Source organism: Dermacentor albipictus, chromosome 1, assembly GCF_038994185.2.
Source record: "Dermacentor albipictus isolate Rhodes 1998 colony chromosome 1, USDA_Dalb.pri_finalv2, whole genome shotgun sequence".
NCBI lineage: Eukaryota > Metazoa > Arthropoda > Arachnida > Ixodida > Ixodidae > Dermacentor > Dermacentor albipictus.
This window is the reverse complement of record NC_091821.1, coordinates 429876745-429897069: the sequence shown is the minus strand read 5'-3', so window position 1 is coordinate 429897069 and position 20325 is coordinate 429876745. Positions and strand designations below refer to the sequence as shown.

The following is a 20325-nucleotide window of genomic DNA, read 5'->3' as shown; positions in this document are numbered from 1 at the left end:
TCCTTTAGAAGTCAAATCAGTCTATCTTTACCGATAAAGATTAACTGCAAGCAGACACCGTGAAATTTCATGACGTCACAGCTAGCTGGTGCAAGAACTCCCAGAAAGCGTCGCTGCAGACGATCCGAGTTTTTGCTATTTTCTGTCTTATTAAGCCTCCCCCCACCGTAAAATTCAGGGTTTTTTATATGTTTTGGTATTGCAAAACGGGATGATTTGCTAATACAGCTCAAATATTTCTTTTTTTTTCCCCTTTGGTATTCTTTTCGGTCGCGATTTCCACAAAGTTCTTCGCGGATGCAATATGGCGCCGTTTAATGAAAGAGCATTCAAATTCAGATATCGAAGGCTCGGAGCGGTTCATGTCGCCGGCCGCCGAGTAGCGCAGAACTGGCTGCAGGTAGACAGTGATGCGAACCGGTTCGAGCCGACCAAGCACCGGCGGGTCAGCAGATTCCCCGCCGACGCCCTGACGCAGCGGGCACTGCCTTCGGCGTGCATGTCCGCGAAGTAAGGGTACCTGCACTCGTCCAGCAAAGGTGGACTACATTGAGCATGCACATACGAACGCTGTAAGAATTCACGCACGCACGAATACGAGAGCGCTTCTCTTCCTTCGTATTACTGAAATGAAAACTTAGTAGGGAGATTTAGTCACTCTCCGTTTCACGTAATAGTAATAATGAAATATAAAATAAGAGTAAACGCCACAGACGATAAAAACCGAAAACAGGGTGAGATGAAGAGAATAAACGAGGTCTGCTTATGGTCCAACGCACACAGGAAAGTGGAGCGACAAAAGGTGAGGACAAGTCACACCACCCACCGTATATTGTGTCCCGAACAGAGGCCAAGATGTGGTCCAAGATGAAGGGGTCCACAAGCGCGGAAAACATAATACGCGGTGACACAAGCGCGGTGACATAATACGCTCAACACAGACATGTCAGGCAAACGTAGGGTGCGTCAAACAACGGTACACGCCGTCTCAGCTCGGACGCGAAATTGTCAAATAAACGTTATGCGGCACCAAGGCACATGTCAAGTGAAGTTTGTGTAAAACGGTTCAATCACGGCTACAACGGTAGCGCTCTGACGGGGGCTGAGTGCAAAAAACGCTCGCGTACCGCGCTTTGTTAGCACATTGAATTGGCCGCCGGGTAGTAAAAACAATCCGGAGCCGTCCACTCTACAGCGTCCCTGATAACCGAATGTGCAGTTTCGGTTATGAGCTCGAAGGTCTAACAAGAGAAACGTTAGCGATCAGAAAACATGCAAGGTGTATTCACCGTGTCCGTTTTCTGGTCACTAACCTTTCCCATGTTACTTACGCCTCGTGGGACTGTTGCCGCTCGCCGCAAGCTTAACTAAGAGGTGCGGCATCGCGGCTGTAGATGAAGAGGACAAAGTACGCTCAAGCAGTGGCTGAGGCCCGCAAGCTGTAAATTCGGGACCACCGCCTTCCCACAGCCTTCAAGCAGCGTGTCATAAGCATGATCTCTCACCAACTATATACAGTATCCACGACAGCATTACCGAGAATTCAATTGAACCGCTGCACTTGCTGGCGTGCACCTTAGAGCTAGCGTTGCCTCGGGTAACTTTTGTAGAAAACTCCGTGAGCTAACACGTTCTTTTTAGATCTGTCTAATGCCTGGAATCCACCCCTCTGGGCCGATCCCGCGTACCTGAGCTGCCTCGGGCTGCACGTGGCCGCGACGGGGGCCTCGCAGCGACGACTGCGCCGCCGCCGCCGCCGCCGCACGGCCGCGCTGGCGTTGCTCGGCCGCCTCGCTTCCCAGTCCGGCACGCACTCCAGCGCGCACTGCTCGTGCGTGTGGAACACGCGGCTCTGCTCCGACGGGCAGTTGCCCAGCGGGAAGTTCCAGCGGACGCAGCGGTGGCCGTCGAAGAACCACCAGGTCTCCACCACGTCCTCCCTGCGCGCCGCCAAGTGGTCGTCGGGGATCAATCCGTAGTACATCGCATTTCGCTGCAACACGCTGCAAGTGCCCCCTTACAAATGTCCCACGTGTGGAAACGAACGTTTGGCAGCGCTACTGCCGTAAGATGCAGTGAGATTTCGAGAGGCCCGCGCAGCTATATAACTATAGGTTTGTTTGAGAGTGCGGTGCGGCTGCAACCCCGGTACCGCGCGTCGCCTGGAGCTCGTGCACTGACGCGGAGCTCTCTAATTAATCGACACGGTCCAACCGTTCTGGCTGCCTCCATGAAATGTCATATGTACATGATAAATAATCAGGAAGTTTGCCGCGGGCATATTCATTTTATTTAATGACACTGTTAGCCCTGATAAAAACGTTATATATATATTAAATTAGCTGCACCAAATTTTTGCAGATGGCACAATTCTAAATCGTTCCCCACCTGCGACAAGTTGTTTTTTCATCCACTTTCATTTCCATTAATTTATCATTTCTTGAATTCGATTAGTCAGTACCAGGGATTCCCCCTATGTTTTCTTTTGCGTCACTGTTTGTCGCCTTCTTATGATATGATTAATAAAAATCAGGCCCCTCGGTTAACCCCCTTTCTTCTTGTTATATATATATATATATATATATATATATATATATATATATATACATATATGTATATATATATATATATATATATATATATATATATATATATATATATATATATATATATATATATATATATATAAGTACACGTACATACATTTGGTCAGTATAAAAACAAACACTTAATCTGTGTTCGAACTGTGATTCCATTAAATGAGTGAACCAGTCGTGCTGCTTGATAATAGTTCTCGTATTGCGGAGTCTCCCTCATAAAACTTCTTGCATATTACTCCAGCGTACACAATAAAATGATTCTTTTTAATTGAAACTCATGTTTCCTTTTATGCTGGTGCACAGTGCACAAGATGCCCCAGATAAGGAACACAAAAACGCTGCACTGCCCCGTGGTTCAGAGAACTATTAAATAAAAAGTCTGGATTTGGAATATCAAAGGCACTTTTGGTTGCCACGAGTGTCAACCTTACTGTGAGCAGAGTCTTAATATTCAGCCAGCCCGAAGAGGTATGCTTAACCTCCTTAACCCAGCCCAACCCACTTGAAGCGCACGTGTAAACACGGTCGCTGGTTTGGAGCTAGCATTGATTAACCGGGCGCGTTGTTTTTTCTCTAGCCTTGATACACGCCGTAGAAACAATCTCGACCCGTCAGGTGCGAGTTCACGTAAATGCTGTGCGATCGGGCGGCCCAAGCCCGAGTTCTGATCGCACGCGTTCCCGTCGCGTTCACGTAAACGTAGCCAATGGATTCGGTGGCCAGATGAGACCAACTGTATTGCCGCCTCTCTACTTATCTCGAAAAACGAGCTTACAGCGAAGGGATGGGCCTCAGTTACAGGAGTAAACGTGCGATTTTCTGTGCGGTGGGACCATGACCAGCAGCGGGCGCCATCCAACCGCAGCGAGCGTCGTCACCTGTCACACCCGGTGAAGAGGGACCTCTCGAAGCACTGGTCCGGCTTGCGGTCACCGTGCACGCAGCTGGCGAAGCACGACTCGAGGTTGACGAACCGGTTTGCGCCCCGGTTACACACGTGCGCGCTGTCGCTCGCGGTGGCCACGCAGCCGTGCGCCGAAGGCTTGTGGTACCACTCCTGGCGTATGCTGTCGCAGTACGTGTAGAAGTAGTGGCCACACTCGCGCTTCCACTGCACCACGCGTTGAACACGTCACGAAAAGGGGTCAACCTCGCAGTCACATACAATACAGCCAGTTCTTTCATCACTCTCCCGTGTAGAGCCTTACTTCTTTTTTTTAAATAATATCGCCCGAGCGTCTACCGCGTGGCATGTCAGAGGCCTTGCAGCGGCAAGGGCCGGCGAGATTGGCGGCAGTATATGCGCGGGCGAGCAAGGCGATTTCTAGTTCTTGTGCCATGTGCAGCCTGCGCTGTTCGTTTCAAGAGTGTGCTTTGCCACTACAAAGCCGCTGGCAGGCGGTGCGGTCGACGCTCACGTAGTGCGGTCGACGCTCACGCGATACTAACAAAAAATTGCAAGGACGCTTAAGAGGAAGGCTTTAGTTCGGGAGCTGCTACGTATAAATAGGTAAGAACACATAATTCGTTTTTTTTTTTTTTCTCAGCAACCATGCGTCGATTTAGGTGAGATTTGTCGCACGTAAAAGACGAAGTTAACATCTAATAGTAACTGTAAGAAGTAGAAGGACTTCAGTTTGGCCTAGTTGGTGTTTACTGCGTATCATATTGACCGCGAATAAAGACGGGGACAGCGGAAGAGAACACTGAAGAAATATTGCCTGCGTTGTTTTTGTGTTCCCTTCCGCTGTCCTCGTCTTTATTTGCGGTCAATATGATATGCCGTAAGAAGCAGACTTTCTGTTCATGCCATCATTTTCTTAAATATTGAAAACTTCAATATTTCGAAAAGATCGTGTCGAGTTTACAAGTTCTTAACTCAGCATTAAAAAACGATGTCAATTCTGTAAGCTACACGAATGACACGTCTAAAAGGAAAAACTCGATGTATTATACTCCGCTATAAAATATACCAGGGTCTACCAACCATACCACAGGTCTTTTGAAGAATTCTCGTAAACATTGTAAAAATGTCGCATAAGCTGTCAATTCAAATATATCACGTTTTTTCACTTTAGATTATAGTGACAGATGCTCTACTACATTTTCCAACAGATGTAACTTACTAAAGTGCGATATCTGTTTTCGGTACAAAGTTACATAAAGTTATAAACTTAGTTTTCATTCAAATCGGTGCAGCTGTAGTCTCAAAATTTCTGCGTTTTACATGTATTTGAATAAAAAAATTTGAGTTAACCCCGAGCTAACGCCTCCTCATAACTTCTCATACGTAAAATCAGGCCAGGTACACTCTTAAAAAGAACGTCGCAATTTCGCCTCAAAATTCGAAAAATCGATTGCCATAGCAAATCAGTAAATAACCGTACGAAGTAAGGATAGTAGCTTTATCGGCCGTTTTAACTTGCGAACATTCGCTGACTAACTAAATTAACAAGCATGGTGCCACGCGCGCACAAGCAAACATGAACACATCTCGCTCGAGAGAGAGAGAGAATCAACTTTTGTGCTGAGCCCTCAGTGACGGGTGGTGCGCGCTGGCACCAGATGGGGTGGAACCTTATTCTCAGGTCCCATATGTCTCGCTCGACGATCACGCACACTCGCTGTAAAATCACTGTAGTGAGGAAGCGCGGCAGCAGCAACGAGCGAATTGACTTTTGTGTTGCCTCTCGCTTGAACGCGAACGAAGTGGTGAAAACGCAGCGCACACGAAGTTATCGGCATTCGGTGCACTCTGTCCCCATCGCATAACGCTTTCAAGAAGGCACCGCGCGGTCGCGACATACGCAGCAGCCGCCGGAGTATAACGCCCCCTCCCTCCCCTCCCCCGGTGTCTTGTGCGTGACGAAAGACGACACGCTTCCTCCCTGCTTTTCTCTCTAGATCGTGCGAGATTGAACCGCCATTGGCGGCTCATCCTCGCACGCTTTCACTTGCACATACCGCATACATCGCGTGGCGAGGATGTTTCCGTCCTTTGACTTTATATGGAACATCACGGCGACGGCAGAAATGCGCGTGGAGTATCTATATATTATTGCTATCGCAATAAAAGTTTGCACCATTTGGGGCTTATCTTGTCCCACAACAATAATGGTTATCTGCTTTGCTTGCGTTTCCTTTCTCGAAAACTCCGCGCTCGCTGCTTTCTTGAGAATGCTTTGTCACGCTGATCAAGCGCACGGCGTTCACGACCTGGAAATGCCGCGCGCAGCGTTAAAGGAAAGAAATGCGGGTAAGACAAATGGCAATTACCGTTGTGGGGCAAGATAACCCCCAAAGCGTGCAAACCTTTTTAAGAGTGTATGATGTAGAGATTTCTTTCGCTTGATTTTATTTCTTTGTCATTCACCGCTGACGACAGGGTGGTGGTGGTGGTGGTGGTGGTGGTGGGTGATAACGCAGGCGGAGAGCCGCTCTGACCACTGAGGAAGCGCGAAAAGGAGAACAATCGGAGTAGAATCGTTACGTTATCTCAGCCAAAGCATTTTTCAAAGGGCGCTTTTGACCACGAAACTGCAGCGGAAAATTTCGCTAATTGCGGCTTCGAACTCGCTGCAAAGGATAGCGTATTCGTCACGTGGTCGAGTTTACTACGTCCTAGACACCCTAGCTATGAAAAGAACAAAATAGCAGAGTTGGGACCATTAATGCGATTTGCATTCTTAGGATACCTCACGCGCTTTTAGTATCTATCTATCTATCTATCTATCTATCTATCTATCTATCTATCTATCTATCTATCTATCTATCTATCTATCTATCTATCTATCTATCTATCTATCTATCTATCTATCTATCTATCTATCTATCTATCTATTTCCTCTCACGCCAGACTGTGCCACTGGATATGTCCCACTGGGTATGTGCCGCTGTTCATAATAATCATAACATAGAGAACATTGCCATCCCCAATTAACTACACACGCATCACACGATAGATTACTAAAGCTCGCCGATGATCTCCAAATTGTGGAAGCGCGGCCAGTTCGTTTCCATCGGCCATAGTTCATTGTTCTACAGATAAATGTAGATTTTTTTGCCTTCTTTTTTACGTCCCTGCATCTTCGGAACGCCACCACTGCATTTGGGAAGGGAAGCCGAGATGTCGTTCTAAGCCGCAGAGCGCCACCCGTCGGTCAAAGAGTTACCGACATCTGACGCCCGCTTACCAACATGCGCATAGGAAGATGGCTCCCGGTTGACCCAACGTCAGCTTCGTGTTCTTCCTTCACGGTTGGAATTCTCGCAGTGGACGGCGCTGAGGGAATGCCGGCCGTTGTGAAATTCCCGCTGCAAGAATTGAAAGGAAACCAAAGAAAGGCTTGCGTTTGATTGGTGCATGGCAACGTAATTTTCCTAAAGATATATTAACCATGCCAACAAATCCTTCTGAAGCTGTAGAATAGTTCGAAGTGTTCATGCTCGCCCACAGGAGAGCGCTGTCATTAAAAGCGATGCTGGAGATAACCAGATAAGAAAGTGCCAAATTATAATCGGACCTCGCTGTGGACTTGACCTTCTTAAAAGATATACGAAGTATACAACTTTTCCGTTACCCGCTGTGGTTGCTCAGTGGATATATGGTGTTGGGCCACTGAGCACGAGGTCGCGGGATCGAATCCCGGCCACGGCGGCCGCATTTCGATGGGCGGAAATGCGATAACACCCGTGTACTTAGATTTAGGCGCACGTTCAAGAACCACAAGTGGTCGAAATTTCCGGAGCCCTCCACTACGGCATGCATCATAATCAGAAAGTGTTCTTGGCACGTGAAATCCCATAATTTTTAACGTTCCCGTTATTTTACTTTTTTTTGTTGAACTGCTGTTCATAATCATGTGGCCCTTTTGCAATATTTTCGTATCTTTCCCATCATTTTTTTTTTTCATGTCTTTCCTTTCATAATTTCCTGGTCTTGTATACGTCCCGCAGTTCTCGCATTTCATGCATTCTCATTTTTCTTGTATACGTACGGAATCGATGCCTCTGTATGCCCCGCTCCGGGGCACGAACCCAGTCGAGCCTTCTCGGTATTTCTGTCCGCGTTCAAAGCACCTGACGGACGTTCAATAAAACTGAATTGGATTGAATTGAAATTTCTATCAAGGTGAGCGCTTCACAACGCTGCTGCAAACTCGCGCGACCGCCACAAAGGCTGCGATGTCGTTGCCGGCCATCGAAACGCCCGACAAGCAGCACCGGCGTTTCTCACTGAATCTGGCTTCCCGCTCCGTTCTCGTCGACAGCGTCGGGCACAACCGGCGCCTGGGGCGCGGCGGCGCTGAAACGGCGCGCGTCGACCACCTCCATCTCGTCGGAGGACGTGGTCGGCGGCCTGGCATCGCTGCTGTGCAGCTCGACCGCAGCGCCGCCAGTCCAGTCGATGAGGCCGCCCGCCGAGGCGACGACGACGAGCAGCGAGACGACCAGGACGCCGACGAGGAAGTTTCGCAGCCAGGAGAACGCGCCGTCGTCGTCGCTGGCCCGCCCATCGGTGCCCGCTCTCACCGACGTCGCCAGCGGAGCCGCGTCCGCGAATGCGGCGAAGCTTGGCTGCGCGATAAAAAAAAAAGAAGCGTGCAAAGCGAGGTTAGGAACAATGTTAAAATCCCTGTCATGCGGTTCTATTTATTTCGTATCATCCGCCGCTCCCGGCCGGCCGATCCGGGTGATAATGTGGCAGGTCGGACCACTCGACAATTAAGTGCGACAGGAATTGTAATAGAATCGTTCTATTCGAAAAACTGGGAGTTGATCTTACAGCGAAGCTGCCAAAGCGACTATGGGATCGCTCAAAAAATATTATCTGCCAGTTTTCACGGTTTAAGGAAAAATCTGTACATCACTAACAAAATTTATATTTTCGGGTAATGTGGGGAACGTTAGGGGCAATGTGCAGGCAAATTTTGAATCTCTATTAAGGTTTAAATGCAACTTGCTTGAAACTTGTTTAAATGTAAAAAGCCGTTCGTTTTATGTTGCACACGTAAGACCAGAACGAACGCGGGAAGGGAGATGATGTAGGTTTCAAAGAGGTCCAAATGAATGCCAGGAACCTATTGAGCAAGATGCTCGATTACCTCCAAACGTGTACGAATGATATCTGACACTTCTTTTCGAGACTGCTTACCCGAGCACACGAGGGTTGGACCCTCCCGCGTGTAACCGTGCGCGGCTTAGCCGTGTCCGGGGAAAAGAGGATCCTGGGGGCAGAGCCAATGCCGGGTGTTTGGACCTTTACGGCCCCTCAGTAGCGGCAACACACCTCTTTGGCTAACGTTTCACGTAGACGGCACCTCCAGATTGACCCGCCTGGAGGAAATTGGCGGTCGCCTTTTCCTGTCCTTCTCTTCGATCTTCGTCTTTCTCTCTCACGTTAATCTTTACTGTCCTATCTTCACTTCTCCTCACTTCAAACTTTCTGGACGGCAAGGGTTAACCTTGTGTGGGTAGCCAACCTTGGGTATACCATGTTTGGTCATAGCGATAGCGTACAGCTGGCGTTTGTAGGACCTGTGTCTCCAGGTGTTGCAGCGTCCTCTTGTTGGGCTCCAAGGGGGTGGCTGGTGTTGCTACCTAGCAACATGCCTTTACATGTAGAAAACTCATACGCTCCACTCCCTCATCACCGTCAGAAACGCGGGCGCACCGGAGACTTTTTCGAGTTTTTTGGCCGAAACATTGGCAATTTTCCACGATTTCATGTAATACATTCAGAGAAAAAAGAAAAGGCAGCGAGAATGATCTCACCTTTTGTGGTTACTTAGGAAGCTTTTGTCCCACGTAATAAAGTCTCCAAGATGACAAGTGGCGATCTCCTTTTATAACTCCACGAAAAGAAACAACACGAAAGCCCTCTAAATTGGTATCTTTCGAGAGTCTTCCAGTGATGATCACACAGCACTGCCCAACGAACACCACCCGCAGAGTCGCTTCCGATGCTCATTTCATAGAGCTGACTGAAGCTGAAGCTGAACTACTGGAGGGCTGGAGCGATCAAAATGTGATCAATGTCAAGAGAATAAAGATGAGGCGCGATGACAAGGAGATTGAAACAAAGCACTTAATTCTAACTTTCGCATCAAGTATGCTACGTGATACCACTGAGGCTGGGTACATAAAGATTCGAGTCAGACCGTACATCGCCAATCCTCTCCGATGCTTTAACTGTCAAAGATTCGGCCACAGTTCACAGAACTGCCGACGCCTCCAGACTTGCGCTAAATGTAGTGCCCAAAAACACCCATCTGACAATTGCGAGAATGCCCCACACTGCGTGAACTGTGATGGGGAGCACGCCACGTACTCGCGGTCCTGTCCACCATGGAAGAAAGAAAAAGAAATAGACACAATCAAATTTAAGGAAAACATATGGTTCAAAGAGGTACGCAGGCGGGTAGCATACCTGCCAAAGAACAGCTTTGCCTAAGTGGCGCGTCAGGGGGCAGCGCCGCAACGCCGCGTTGTGGCGTTGTGGCGGCTGTCCGACCCGAACCCAGCAAGGCAGCCGTGATGCCATCCACCCCCCGGTGGCTGCAGCTAGCGCTGCTCCGCTACCCCGGCAGAAGAGGCCATCTAACTCTGGGATGGTGGCTTCAAAGGTTTCGTCTACGGAGACGAGGCCTCCACATCAAACGCAGCGCTCGCAAGAGCGCCTGTCCAGCGCGTCGGAAGAGGCGATGGACACAACCAGCCAGACGGCGCCACCAGCGCCTATAGAAGCGACGATGTTCTCGCAGTGGCACCAAAAAATAAAAACGCCGCATCATGGCGCCTGGAAAGCGCTCTGTGAGCTAACTCCTATTTCTTAAACACACAGCACCAAAACCACATCCAATATGGTTACACAAATAGTACACTGGGGTATCAGAGGCCTCTTCCACAATCTCGATGACAGTAATGAATTCCTATATGAATATAGTCCAAAAGTGCTGTGTGTTCAAGAAACACACCTCAAACATACGCAAGCTAATTTTCTCCGGCAGTACGCCATTTTTCGTAAAGACCGCGATGACACTGTCGTGTCGTCCAGGTGTGTGGCTATCATAGTTGACAAAGGCGTTGCCTGCCGGGAATTAAAACTCCGTACGCCCCTAGAGGCAGCTGCTGTCCCAGGGGTGTTGTTTAACAAGCTAGGCACGATTAGCTCTATGTACATTCCTTTGAATTACCAAGTTCACAAAATATAATTTCAAAACTATGTAGATGAGCTTCCGGCGCCTTACATAGTTGTCGGCGACTTAAACGCACATAACACGTTGTGGGGAGAATCTCGTTACGATGCGGGAGGTCGCCTAATTGAAAATTTTATCTTTTCCTCAGAAGCATGTGTAATTAATAGGAAAGAGCCAACGTACTACAGTGCATCACATAACACGTACTCATCCACAGAGTTAAGTATAGTATCGAGTGCACTAATTCCATATCTTGGGTGGTCCGTTCTGAAGAACCCCTTTGGGAGCGGCCACTTTCCAAATATTTTAAACCTAACGAAAGAGGATGGATACTTGGCACATTTTTGGCGATGGAACATGAACTCAGCCAACTGGAACTGTTCCGAGAGCTGACGTATTCAGGCGGAGATAAGATTGCTGGTTTTAATGTAAACGATGCTGTGGCATATCTAACAGGTTTTATTATTGACGCTGCAAACTAACGGACCGGCAAGTAAACGTCGCATCTCACGGTGGAACGGCGAGTGTCAGAAAGCACGACAAAATCAAAATAAAGCCTGCAGATTGCCTCGAAATTGTCCAACCGCCGAAAACCTAATTAATTTCAAACAAACCAAGTTACAAGACCAGAGAATACGTCGACGTGCAAAGAGAGAAAGTAGGGATAGGTACATCTTTAGTATAAATTCGCACACTGATGAAACAAGAGTATAGAATAGGGCAAATAAGTTATTAGGTCGGGAGTCACATCCCCTTCCTTTAGTAAGCAGCCAAGGTGTTAGCCTGGAAAATCAGGCGGATTGCCTAGGCGAACATATCTCACATATATCGAGTGCATCGCACTATATAGAAACATTTTTAAGACTAAAAGAACGCGAGGAGAGGCATCCACTAAACCGCAATGGGTCATCGAGTGATGCTTACAATTGCCAATTTACTTTGGCGGAACTTAAGGCGTCTCTCACTTCTTGCAACAACTCGGCACCAGGTGGCGATCGTATCGTACACGACATGATTAGGCACCTACACCCTGAAACAATGGAAACACTCCTATCTCTTTCCAACACTATGTGGGCGGCGGGGTATATTCCATCATCCTGGAAAGAAGCTATAGTCATCCCCGTACTTAAACAAGGGAAAGACCCGGCCTTGGCCAGCAGCTACAGTCCAGTAGCGCTAACAGGCTGCCTGTGCAAAGTTTTTGAAAAAATGGTAAACCGGTGCTTAATCAGCTTCCTAGAGTGTAACAACAAACTAGACCCCTTCAGTGTGGTTTCCGAGAGGGAAGGTCCACAATAGACCACCTTGTCGGCATTGAGGCAAGCATTAGAGATGCATTCATTCATAAGCAGTTCTTACTTTCAGTATTTCTAGACGTAGAGAAAGCGTACGACACGACATGGCGATTCGGGATCCTTCACGATCTTTCCGCGATGGGCGCCCGTGGGAACATGTTAAACACAATTGAAAGCTATCTGTCTAACCACACTTCTCGCGTAAAAGTAGGTGATGCTTTATCTAAATCAATCACCCAAGAAATTGGTGTACCGCAAGGGGGCGTACTTAGTTGCACACTGTTTATTGTAAAAATGAACAGCCTGCATACAGCCGTTCCACGCGCAATGTTTTATGCCGTTTATATTGACGATGTTCAAGTAAGTTTCAAATCATGCAATATTGCTATCTGCGAACGACAAGTGCAGCTTGGGATAAACAAATTGTCTAAGTGGGCGGATGAGAGCGGCTTCAAAATAAACACCCAAAAAGTACCTGTGTACTCTTCTCAAACAAGAGAAGCGTAGCACCCCTGCCTAGTATTACGATCAAGGGAGACCAACTCTTTGTGAACAGCACACATAAATTCCTGGGGATCCCGTTAGACTCAAAGCTCACGTTTATTCCCCATATTCAAAATCTGAAAATAATATGTCTGAAAACAATGAACCTTCTCAAGCTTCTGTCCCGCACTACATGGGGTAGTGATCGAAAGTGCCTTCTGAACTTATATAACAACCTTGTCCGCTCCCGCCTTGATTACGGCGCAATAATTTATAATACTGCAACACCAACTGCATTAAAAATCTTTGACCCCGTCCACCATCTGAGTATCCGTATCGCGACCGGTGCTTTCAGGATAAGTCCAATCCAGAGCCTCTACACACAGTCAAATCAGTGGTCAAATCATAAGCAGTCAAATCAGCTGCAGCGGTCATATAGCAGTTTTACATATTTTCTGAGAGTACAAGCGAACACTGAACATCCTTGTTATTCAACCATAAACGATATTGCCGCTGCTACGCTCTTCCATAACCGACCTGCAGTGAGCAAGCCGTTTGCTTTGCGTGTGAGGAACCTCAGTGAGTAAACGGATGTTCCACTTCTTGAACATTGTCCTATAACTCAAGCGCAACTGTTACCGCCATGGTAGTGGCAGCTCATAGACTCTGATATGTCGTTCGTAGAGGTCACGAAACATGCGCCAGAGGCACATATTAAAACGTATTTACTCCAGTATAAGTACCCTTGCACTGAGTTTTACATGGACGCTTCCAAGTCAGATTCAGGAGTTTCTTACGCAGCCATCGGCCCATTTTTCTCGGGATCTGGCGTACTGCACCCAGAAACTATATTTACGGCAGAAGCCTATGCTGTATTGTCGGCAGTGAAGCATATAATGAAATCCGAACTTCGAAAAACAGTCATATTTACAGACTCTCTAAGCGTCGTAAAAGCCCTGAAGTCACTCTGTAAACACAATAACCTTGTACCTATTGAGCTCTACTGCGTTCTGTGTAGAGCGTCCATATCTAACCAGCATATTGACATGTGTGCATGTTAATCTTTATCGGGTGACCACGTTTCACCACCTAACAAATGCTATCGCTCAGCGCAGGACGCGCCTACATGTATCCGAAATTTCTAGAATGTTATCAATGCTTCTATCCGCTGTCTCTTGTCGCCGAACCTTGTTTACTCTGATTGCATGTATGCGCGACGTGAATTGTGTAGAACTTTGTGGAGGGCACACGGGTCCCAGCGATTACTGTAGAACATTCGACGACTGGTGTATAAAAGCCGACACGCTTGACCCGCTGATCAGATTTTGACGATCGCCGACTGTGTTCGCCGCTGTCGCCGTTCTTTAGGTGTAGCCTGTTTTTGTGGGCACAGGTTCACCCAATAAATGTTAGTTTCGTCTTCCACGGTATTTCTACTGTGTTCTTTATACGTCACTACCACGTGACAATATCATTATATGCCGGGTAACTGGCCCATAGAGGCATCGAGGGTAATGTTCTAGCAGACCGAATGGCCAGATCAATTACATCGCAAACTACTCTTACAGCGGCGGTCCCTGCTACTGATCTGAAGCCTCTCTTACGAAGGAAACTGCGGAACCACTGGCAACGCTTGTGGGATGCGGAAACAAATAATAAGCTCCACGTACTCGAGACAGAGTTAGGTTTTTGGTCCTCCGCAACAAAATCCCGGCGAACAGATGTCCTATTCTGTAGTCTCAGAATAGGACACACATTTGGGACCCGTAATTTTCTACTTTCTCGAAATGAACCTCCAACCTGTGGTAGATGTGGTGCGAGGCTGACCGTCCTCCACGTCCTTCTGGAGTGTTGGGAAGCCGAAGCTGAGAGAAAGAAACATTTTCCTCTTGCATACCGTTATTGCAAGCCTCTTCACCCGTCTACGTTTCTTGGTAAGGAACCGCTTTTCAACACCAAAGCAGTCCTTGATTTCTTGAATGATGTTGTCCTGTATGTTATAAGCTCATTAAAGTAGTAGCGCATCCTCTTTCCAGGGGATACTGCTCTGATAATGTTTTGTATAGCACATGCCTCCAGGCACTTGTGCTTCAAGGGCTCTAATGAGGCAGTAATGCTCTAGCTAATTTTAGCATCAGACATATTGTATATATCGTATCATTCTCTGGCAATGCATATTAAAGCTCATAGTTCCCGTCGTTTGTCATCACCATAATATTATTATACATAGATTTTACGCACTTTATAGCGACTATTTTAAGGCCCCTTTATAGCCAGGTCACATCAACTTCATAGAAATCATAACTTCACTGCAAACTCATTAACATTAGCATGTCGCTCTTTGGCCATACCTGGCCCTTGCGCCACTAAACATTACACATTCATTCATCTGACATCTCTTTTGTATGAATCCTAGCTGTTACCACTTGCGTATGAACGCTAGCTTGACACATTTTTTTAAAGCATTTTCACAGCTTCCACCACTCCCTCAGCCCCGCCTAACCTAGCTTGCTAATTACTCTGCCCGGTGGGTTGTTCGCTGTGGCGCTGCTCTCGGCGCATTAATGCCTTCGCCATTGAACTGAAAAAAAAAATGGCGGGAAGTAATGCTGGTATTTTTCTTAATCCAAGATGGCCCGACACGAACAATTCAGTGCGTGTAATTGAAGTCTGATAAGATTTCAGCGACGTGCGATAGTCGTTGTGCGTCCCATGCCATTGTTCCAGTAGCCCAGGAGTAGCAAAAGCGGGATGCATGTTCGTAGGTTCCCAGGATGCAGCGGTTGAAGGACCAACTATCATTCATTGCGCGCTGCAGCGTAAATCAAGCAAAATCATGCGTTCATATGAAGAGATGGATGGGAGAGTTTTGCCGTGCCGTGTATTATATGGAAACTTCCAACAGATTCGCACGACCTCGCGCCTGGAGATTCAGTCAGTCTCGCTGGTGGACTGTACTCATATACGAAACGAACATAAACTGATGGTCGTGAAAGATCGCGATGCAACGTACCTGGCTGCGCCGGCCCAAGAAAGGATTGGGTGGCACCGTGGGCTCCTCGGCTAAGAACTCCGCGAGGCCCGGAGAGTCAGCAGCCCGAGCATTGAGTGGGGCCATGGACGAAACGACTAGGGACGAACCGGTAGGCGACGAACCGGTCTCCCAGAAGCCGCAACCGGTGGCATTACTGGACGCTTCGCAGGTAGCCCCCGTTCTCGCCGTCGAAGTACCATCGGTTCCCCCTTTCGAGCTGACGTTGAGAAAGTAGACGTGACGCTCCCTCCCGTCCTCGGTGTGGTACGACTGGGTCTCCATTTCCGTCGGGCGTTTCTCTTTTCTTCTTCTGCTTCTCTCTGTTGCTCCCGGAAGATCACCTGCGCCACGAATGAGCGACGGTGCTGCCTCGTGCGCAGGAGCGCTCCTAATGACGATGATGATGACTTCATACCATGACCCGTACTCACGAAGGGTTGCTAGCCAATAATCAGCTGGCAGATGCAAAATATATTATAGAAAGTACTTTTTACGTTCAATAAACGAAAAGAAAACGAGCTAAAAATAAGGGGTGGGATTGGACAGTGAGACGTAGATGACATAATTTCTGTGCTTTAAATAAAATAAACAAAACCCAAGCCACTGTGGCAATACACATACGCGAATAGAAAGGAAACAAACTAACGAGAAAATTCTGCAGAAACCATCTCACAATGAATGACGACGTTAATGCGATTAATAATAACTAAAGCAATGCAGCGACACACCATATTGGTCACCGCCGAGAGGCGTCATGCATAAGGCTTGTACTCAGCCTAATAATAACATTTGGAGTTTTACGTGCCAAAACCACTTTCTGATTATGAAGCACGCCGTAGTGGAGGACTCCGGAAATTTTGACCACCTGGGGTTCTTTAACGTGCACCTGAATCTAAGTACACGTGTGTTTTCGCATTTCGCCCCCATCGAAATGCGGCCGCCGTGGCCGGGATTCGATCCCGCGACCTCGTGCTCAGCAGCCCAACTCCATAGCCACTGAGCAACCACGGCGGGTTGTACTCAGCCTGGCACCTCTCTCTGGACAAACTCCGCACAGAGTTTACGTGTGGCCCCCAAGATGCGTGGTGCGCCAACGCTTGCGAACGCTGAGAATTATTCCCTCACTGGTCGCGGTCTTTCGTGGCGCAACGCACTAAAGCGTCGGGTCGTTGTGCTTGCGGAGCCAGTGTGACATGGTTACATTGAGTAGCGGCATACACCATGGCACATATCCAGCGACCCAAGTTGGCGTGATAGAGGGTAAATGAAGAGTGGCGCATGCGCATTCCATACATGGCGCTGCTCGCGACGGCGTCTGGCTGCTGCGCATTGAAAACAGCGTTACCGGTGTGACATCAGTCAATTCCACTCCGTATCGGAGAAAGTAAAGGCTTCCTTTTAATGCGATTAGCATTGTTTAGGCTGTCCAGTTTCTGGTATGTGTGTCTGTCCGCATCTAACCTCTTTCACGCCAACTTAGATCACTGGATATACACCATGACATGTGCCAGTTTTGGTCACTGGGCATTTGACACTAGCAGGGGCGTAGCCAGGGGGGGGGGCTTATGGGGCTTCAGCCCCCCCCCCCCCCGAAATTTTTTCGTGCTGTCCATGCACCGCCGACCGAAGCGACCCCCGGTGCCGGAAATCACTCTGGATTTTGTCTAGAATGTCTTTTTGACGCTCGAAAAGACATTTAACCACGAAGATTGCAAACTCGGGCTGGATTTCGTGGCAACGCCCATACACCGGGAGTCACATAACGCCAAGCAGTCCCATCCGAGCACGAAGTTTCAAGGGCGCTTTGATGGTGAGCGGACTCGCCGCGGCATCTCACTGAGGCCACGGAATCTATGGAGCGCATGGATGTCAATTGCGAAACTTTATGGGTATAAATCTCATAAGCTCTTGATGTGAAAGGTGCATTGACATTTCCAAAGTTGTGCTTTAGATTTTCAATTGCAGAACTTTGTGGGTTTAATGTTGTTATAAACATTTGACGCCAAAGGTCTATTGACTTTTCTAAAGTCTTACATCGGAACATACAACGAGACAAGCCAAATCAGCACACTAGCAGACGAGTTGACAAAGCAGGCAGCGAGGTCCAATGAGAGGAAGCGTCGGGGTGATTCATTTGTGCCGTCATGTCACATAAAAAAATATCAACATTTTTTTAACCTACGCCAGAACATCCACGTCAAGACACTAAAGCCAGCCAAAGTAACTACGTTCTTATTTATTTTTTCTACTTTGACTTTTATTCGCGAGGACACATTGAGCCTCTTCAATTTTTTTTTTTCTTCTCGCTACCCTACCCGTGGGCTGCCAGAGCCAGCCAGAGCGCATACGTTTTTCTCGTACGGCCCCGACCACCATGCGGTGCACTTCGGTGCACGTTCGGTTTGCTCTGGCCGAGTGGATTTTCACCGGACAGAGTTTTGGACGCTTTCTGGCTTGCAGACGAGAAAAAAAAACAATGGTCGCTCGCCGCCATCACTGTGGGGACTCGAAGGATTGCACCGCATTCCTTGAGCGGAACCCTTCCGGAAAGTCTTGTTTCGCCGCTGTAGGATACTGAGCAGTAAGCGTATAGTTCTCAGTGGACCAAGCGTCTCATGTTTTCTTCGGTATTCCTTGCGTAGCCCCATTAGGTGCCCGAAGTAGTCATTAGATTCTGGCCAACATACTTTCCTATGCGTTTCTTTTTTTTCATTTCGGTGCCTCCGCCTCACAGAAAAAAAAAATACATTGCTGCGGCGCAGCGAATTGTTGCATGGTGAAAGTTCGATTTTGATACTTCTTTTGCGTAAAGTAATGGACGACGGGACGCTTCAGAAGCCGGATACGTTTATTATATTATTGCGAAAGCAATTATATGGACAGTCCAGGCGCATTCCTGCCATCGCCCTCATGTTTCGTATAAAGTCCAAGGGTGATAACATCGTGACCACGCGCTGCATGCTGTATGTGCGAGTGAAAGCGTAGGAGTGGAGGTGGAATGGGTGAGCCGACGATGGTGGCTCAGTCTTGTGTGCGCAAAAGAGAAAAGCGGGGAGCAAGCGCGCCGCCTTCCGTCGCGCGGAATACATCGGGGGGAGTGGATGGAATGGGGGCGGAATCTAGGATTCTGTGAATCTATGATTGTGCAACATGTTTATTTGCCTTGTTTGACGCATTATATACAGTTACTTCTTCTTACATACATAGACTCATTGGAGACTTATACGTATACTTAAATATCTTGTTGCGAGGTTTTGTGTATACATGCAGTGAACTTTGTTTCCAGTGACACTTTTTTGTCCTTTATCAAGCCGTATTTTCGCATTCGCATATCCCATTGTATCTTTGCATTTCTAATGTACGAGGGCGAGTCAAATGAAAGTGAGCCCACCCTAACCGCGCAATAATGGTTTGGTTCATTATCTGCGAGGCATGCGCGTAGGAGAACGGCATGTCTCATTTACAAAAGTGACACGCAGGTGTGAAGATAAATGTTCTTTAATGCTCTCATACACTGGGTTGAATACGGTTGCGTCACATAATGGACACTTCAAAAGTTGAACAGCTCGGTGTCGCGAAGTTTTTGACAGCTGAAGGTGTTTCCAAAACAGAAATTAATCACCATATGACTGCTGTGTACGTTGAACACTGCATTTCATTGACCACTGTGAAGCGTTGGAGCAAACGGTTCAAAGGACGTTGCAAAGACATTCCAAGACCGGGCCAAAACCATCGTGCAATCACCCCCCACACAATTTCAAAGGTTCATGAGCTGCTGAAACAAGAACGGAGGATAAGCATCGATGAACTGGCAGACCGTCTGAACATCAGTCACGGTTCGGTTCACGCCATAATTCATGAGCTTCTCGGTTATCGGCTCTTTGGTGCGCAATGGATCCCCAAGATTTTTATCCATCGCGAGAAGAGAGAGAAGTTTCGCGCTGCCTTGACTAATCTCATCGGGTATCACAATGAGCATGACGACTTCTTGTTTGCAACTGTGATCGGGGACGAACCTTGGTGCCACTACTACGAGCCTGAAACACGACGGCAAAGCTTACAGTGGAAACATTCGAATTTACCACGCCCAAAGAACGTAAAGGCCATCATTTCCGCTGGAAAGGTGTTGTTGACTTTTTTTTTCGATCGACAGGGTCCATTACTGATAGAATTTGCTAAATCTTGAGAGGCTATCAATTGTTTCCGATATTGTGAAACGCCAGAACGGCAGCGTGTCGCAATCAAGAACGAACAACGTGGAAAATTGACGAATGGGGTCATCTTGTTCCACGACAATGCCTGTCCCCACGTCGCTTATGTGGTTAATACAAAACTGGCAAAGTTCAAGTGGGAAACGCTGCAACATCCGCCATACAGCTCAGACCTGTCACCTTGCGACTTCTACATTTTGGGGTAACCGAAAAAACAGCTCAAGGGAACCAGATACAGACTTTTTGAAGCAGCAACCCAAGGGGTTTTATAAGACAGGAATCACGCAACTCGTTAGTCAATAGGACAAATGTCTAAATTCTCATGAAGACTACTTTTAAATAAAGTACCCCGTTGTTGGCTCATTCATTTGACTTGCCCTCATATATCCTGCAGAACTCCTGCTTTTTATACGTGCTCTCTGTCGTGACTCTATCTTCGGTGCAATTACTCACGATACACGACAAGGGACAGCTACTCCTGCGTAATACATTGGAACAAACGAC

General features: G+C 47.7%; 1 protein-coding gene across 1 annotated transcript; it reads right to left on the bottom strand.

Moving 5' to 3' along the window:
* Positions 1 to 256: 256 nt before the first annotated feature.
* LOC139054738 (uncharacterized) lies at positions 257 to 15997 on the bottom strand. Its single transcript, XM_070532287.1, has 6 exons — positions 15590 to 15997; positions 7837 to 8177; positions 6794 to 6914; positions 3479 to 3711; positions 1689 to 1940; positions 257 to 520 (listed from the first exon to the last, which is right to left on the bottom strand). Exons 1-6 carry the CDS (start codon positions 15890 to 15892, stop codon positions 361 to 363), a joined length of 1410 nt encoding a protein of 469 aa, XP_070388388.1. The 5' UTR covers positions 15893 to 15997; the 3' UTR covers positions 257 to 360.
* Between the last annotated feature and the right edge of the window lie 4328 nt (positions 15998 to 20325).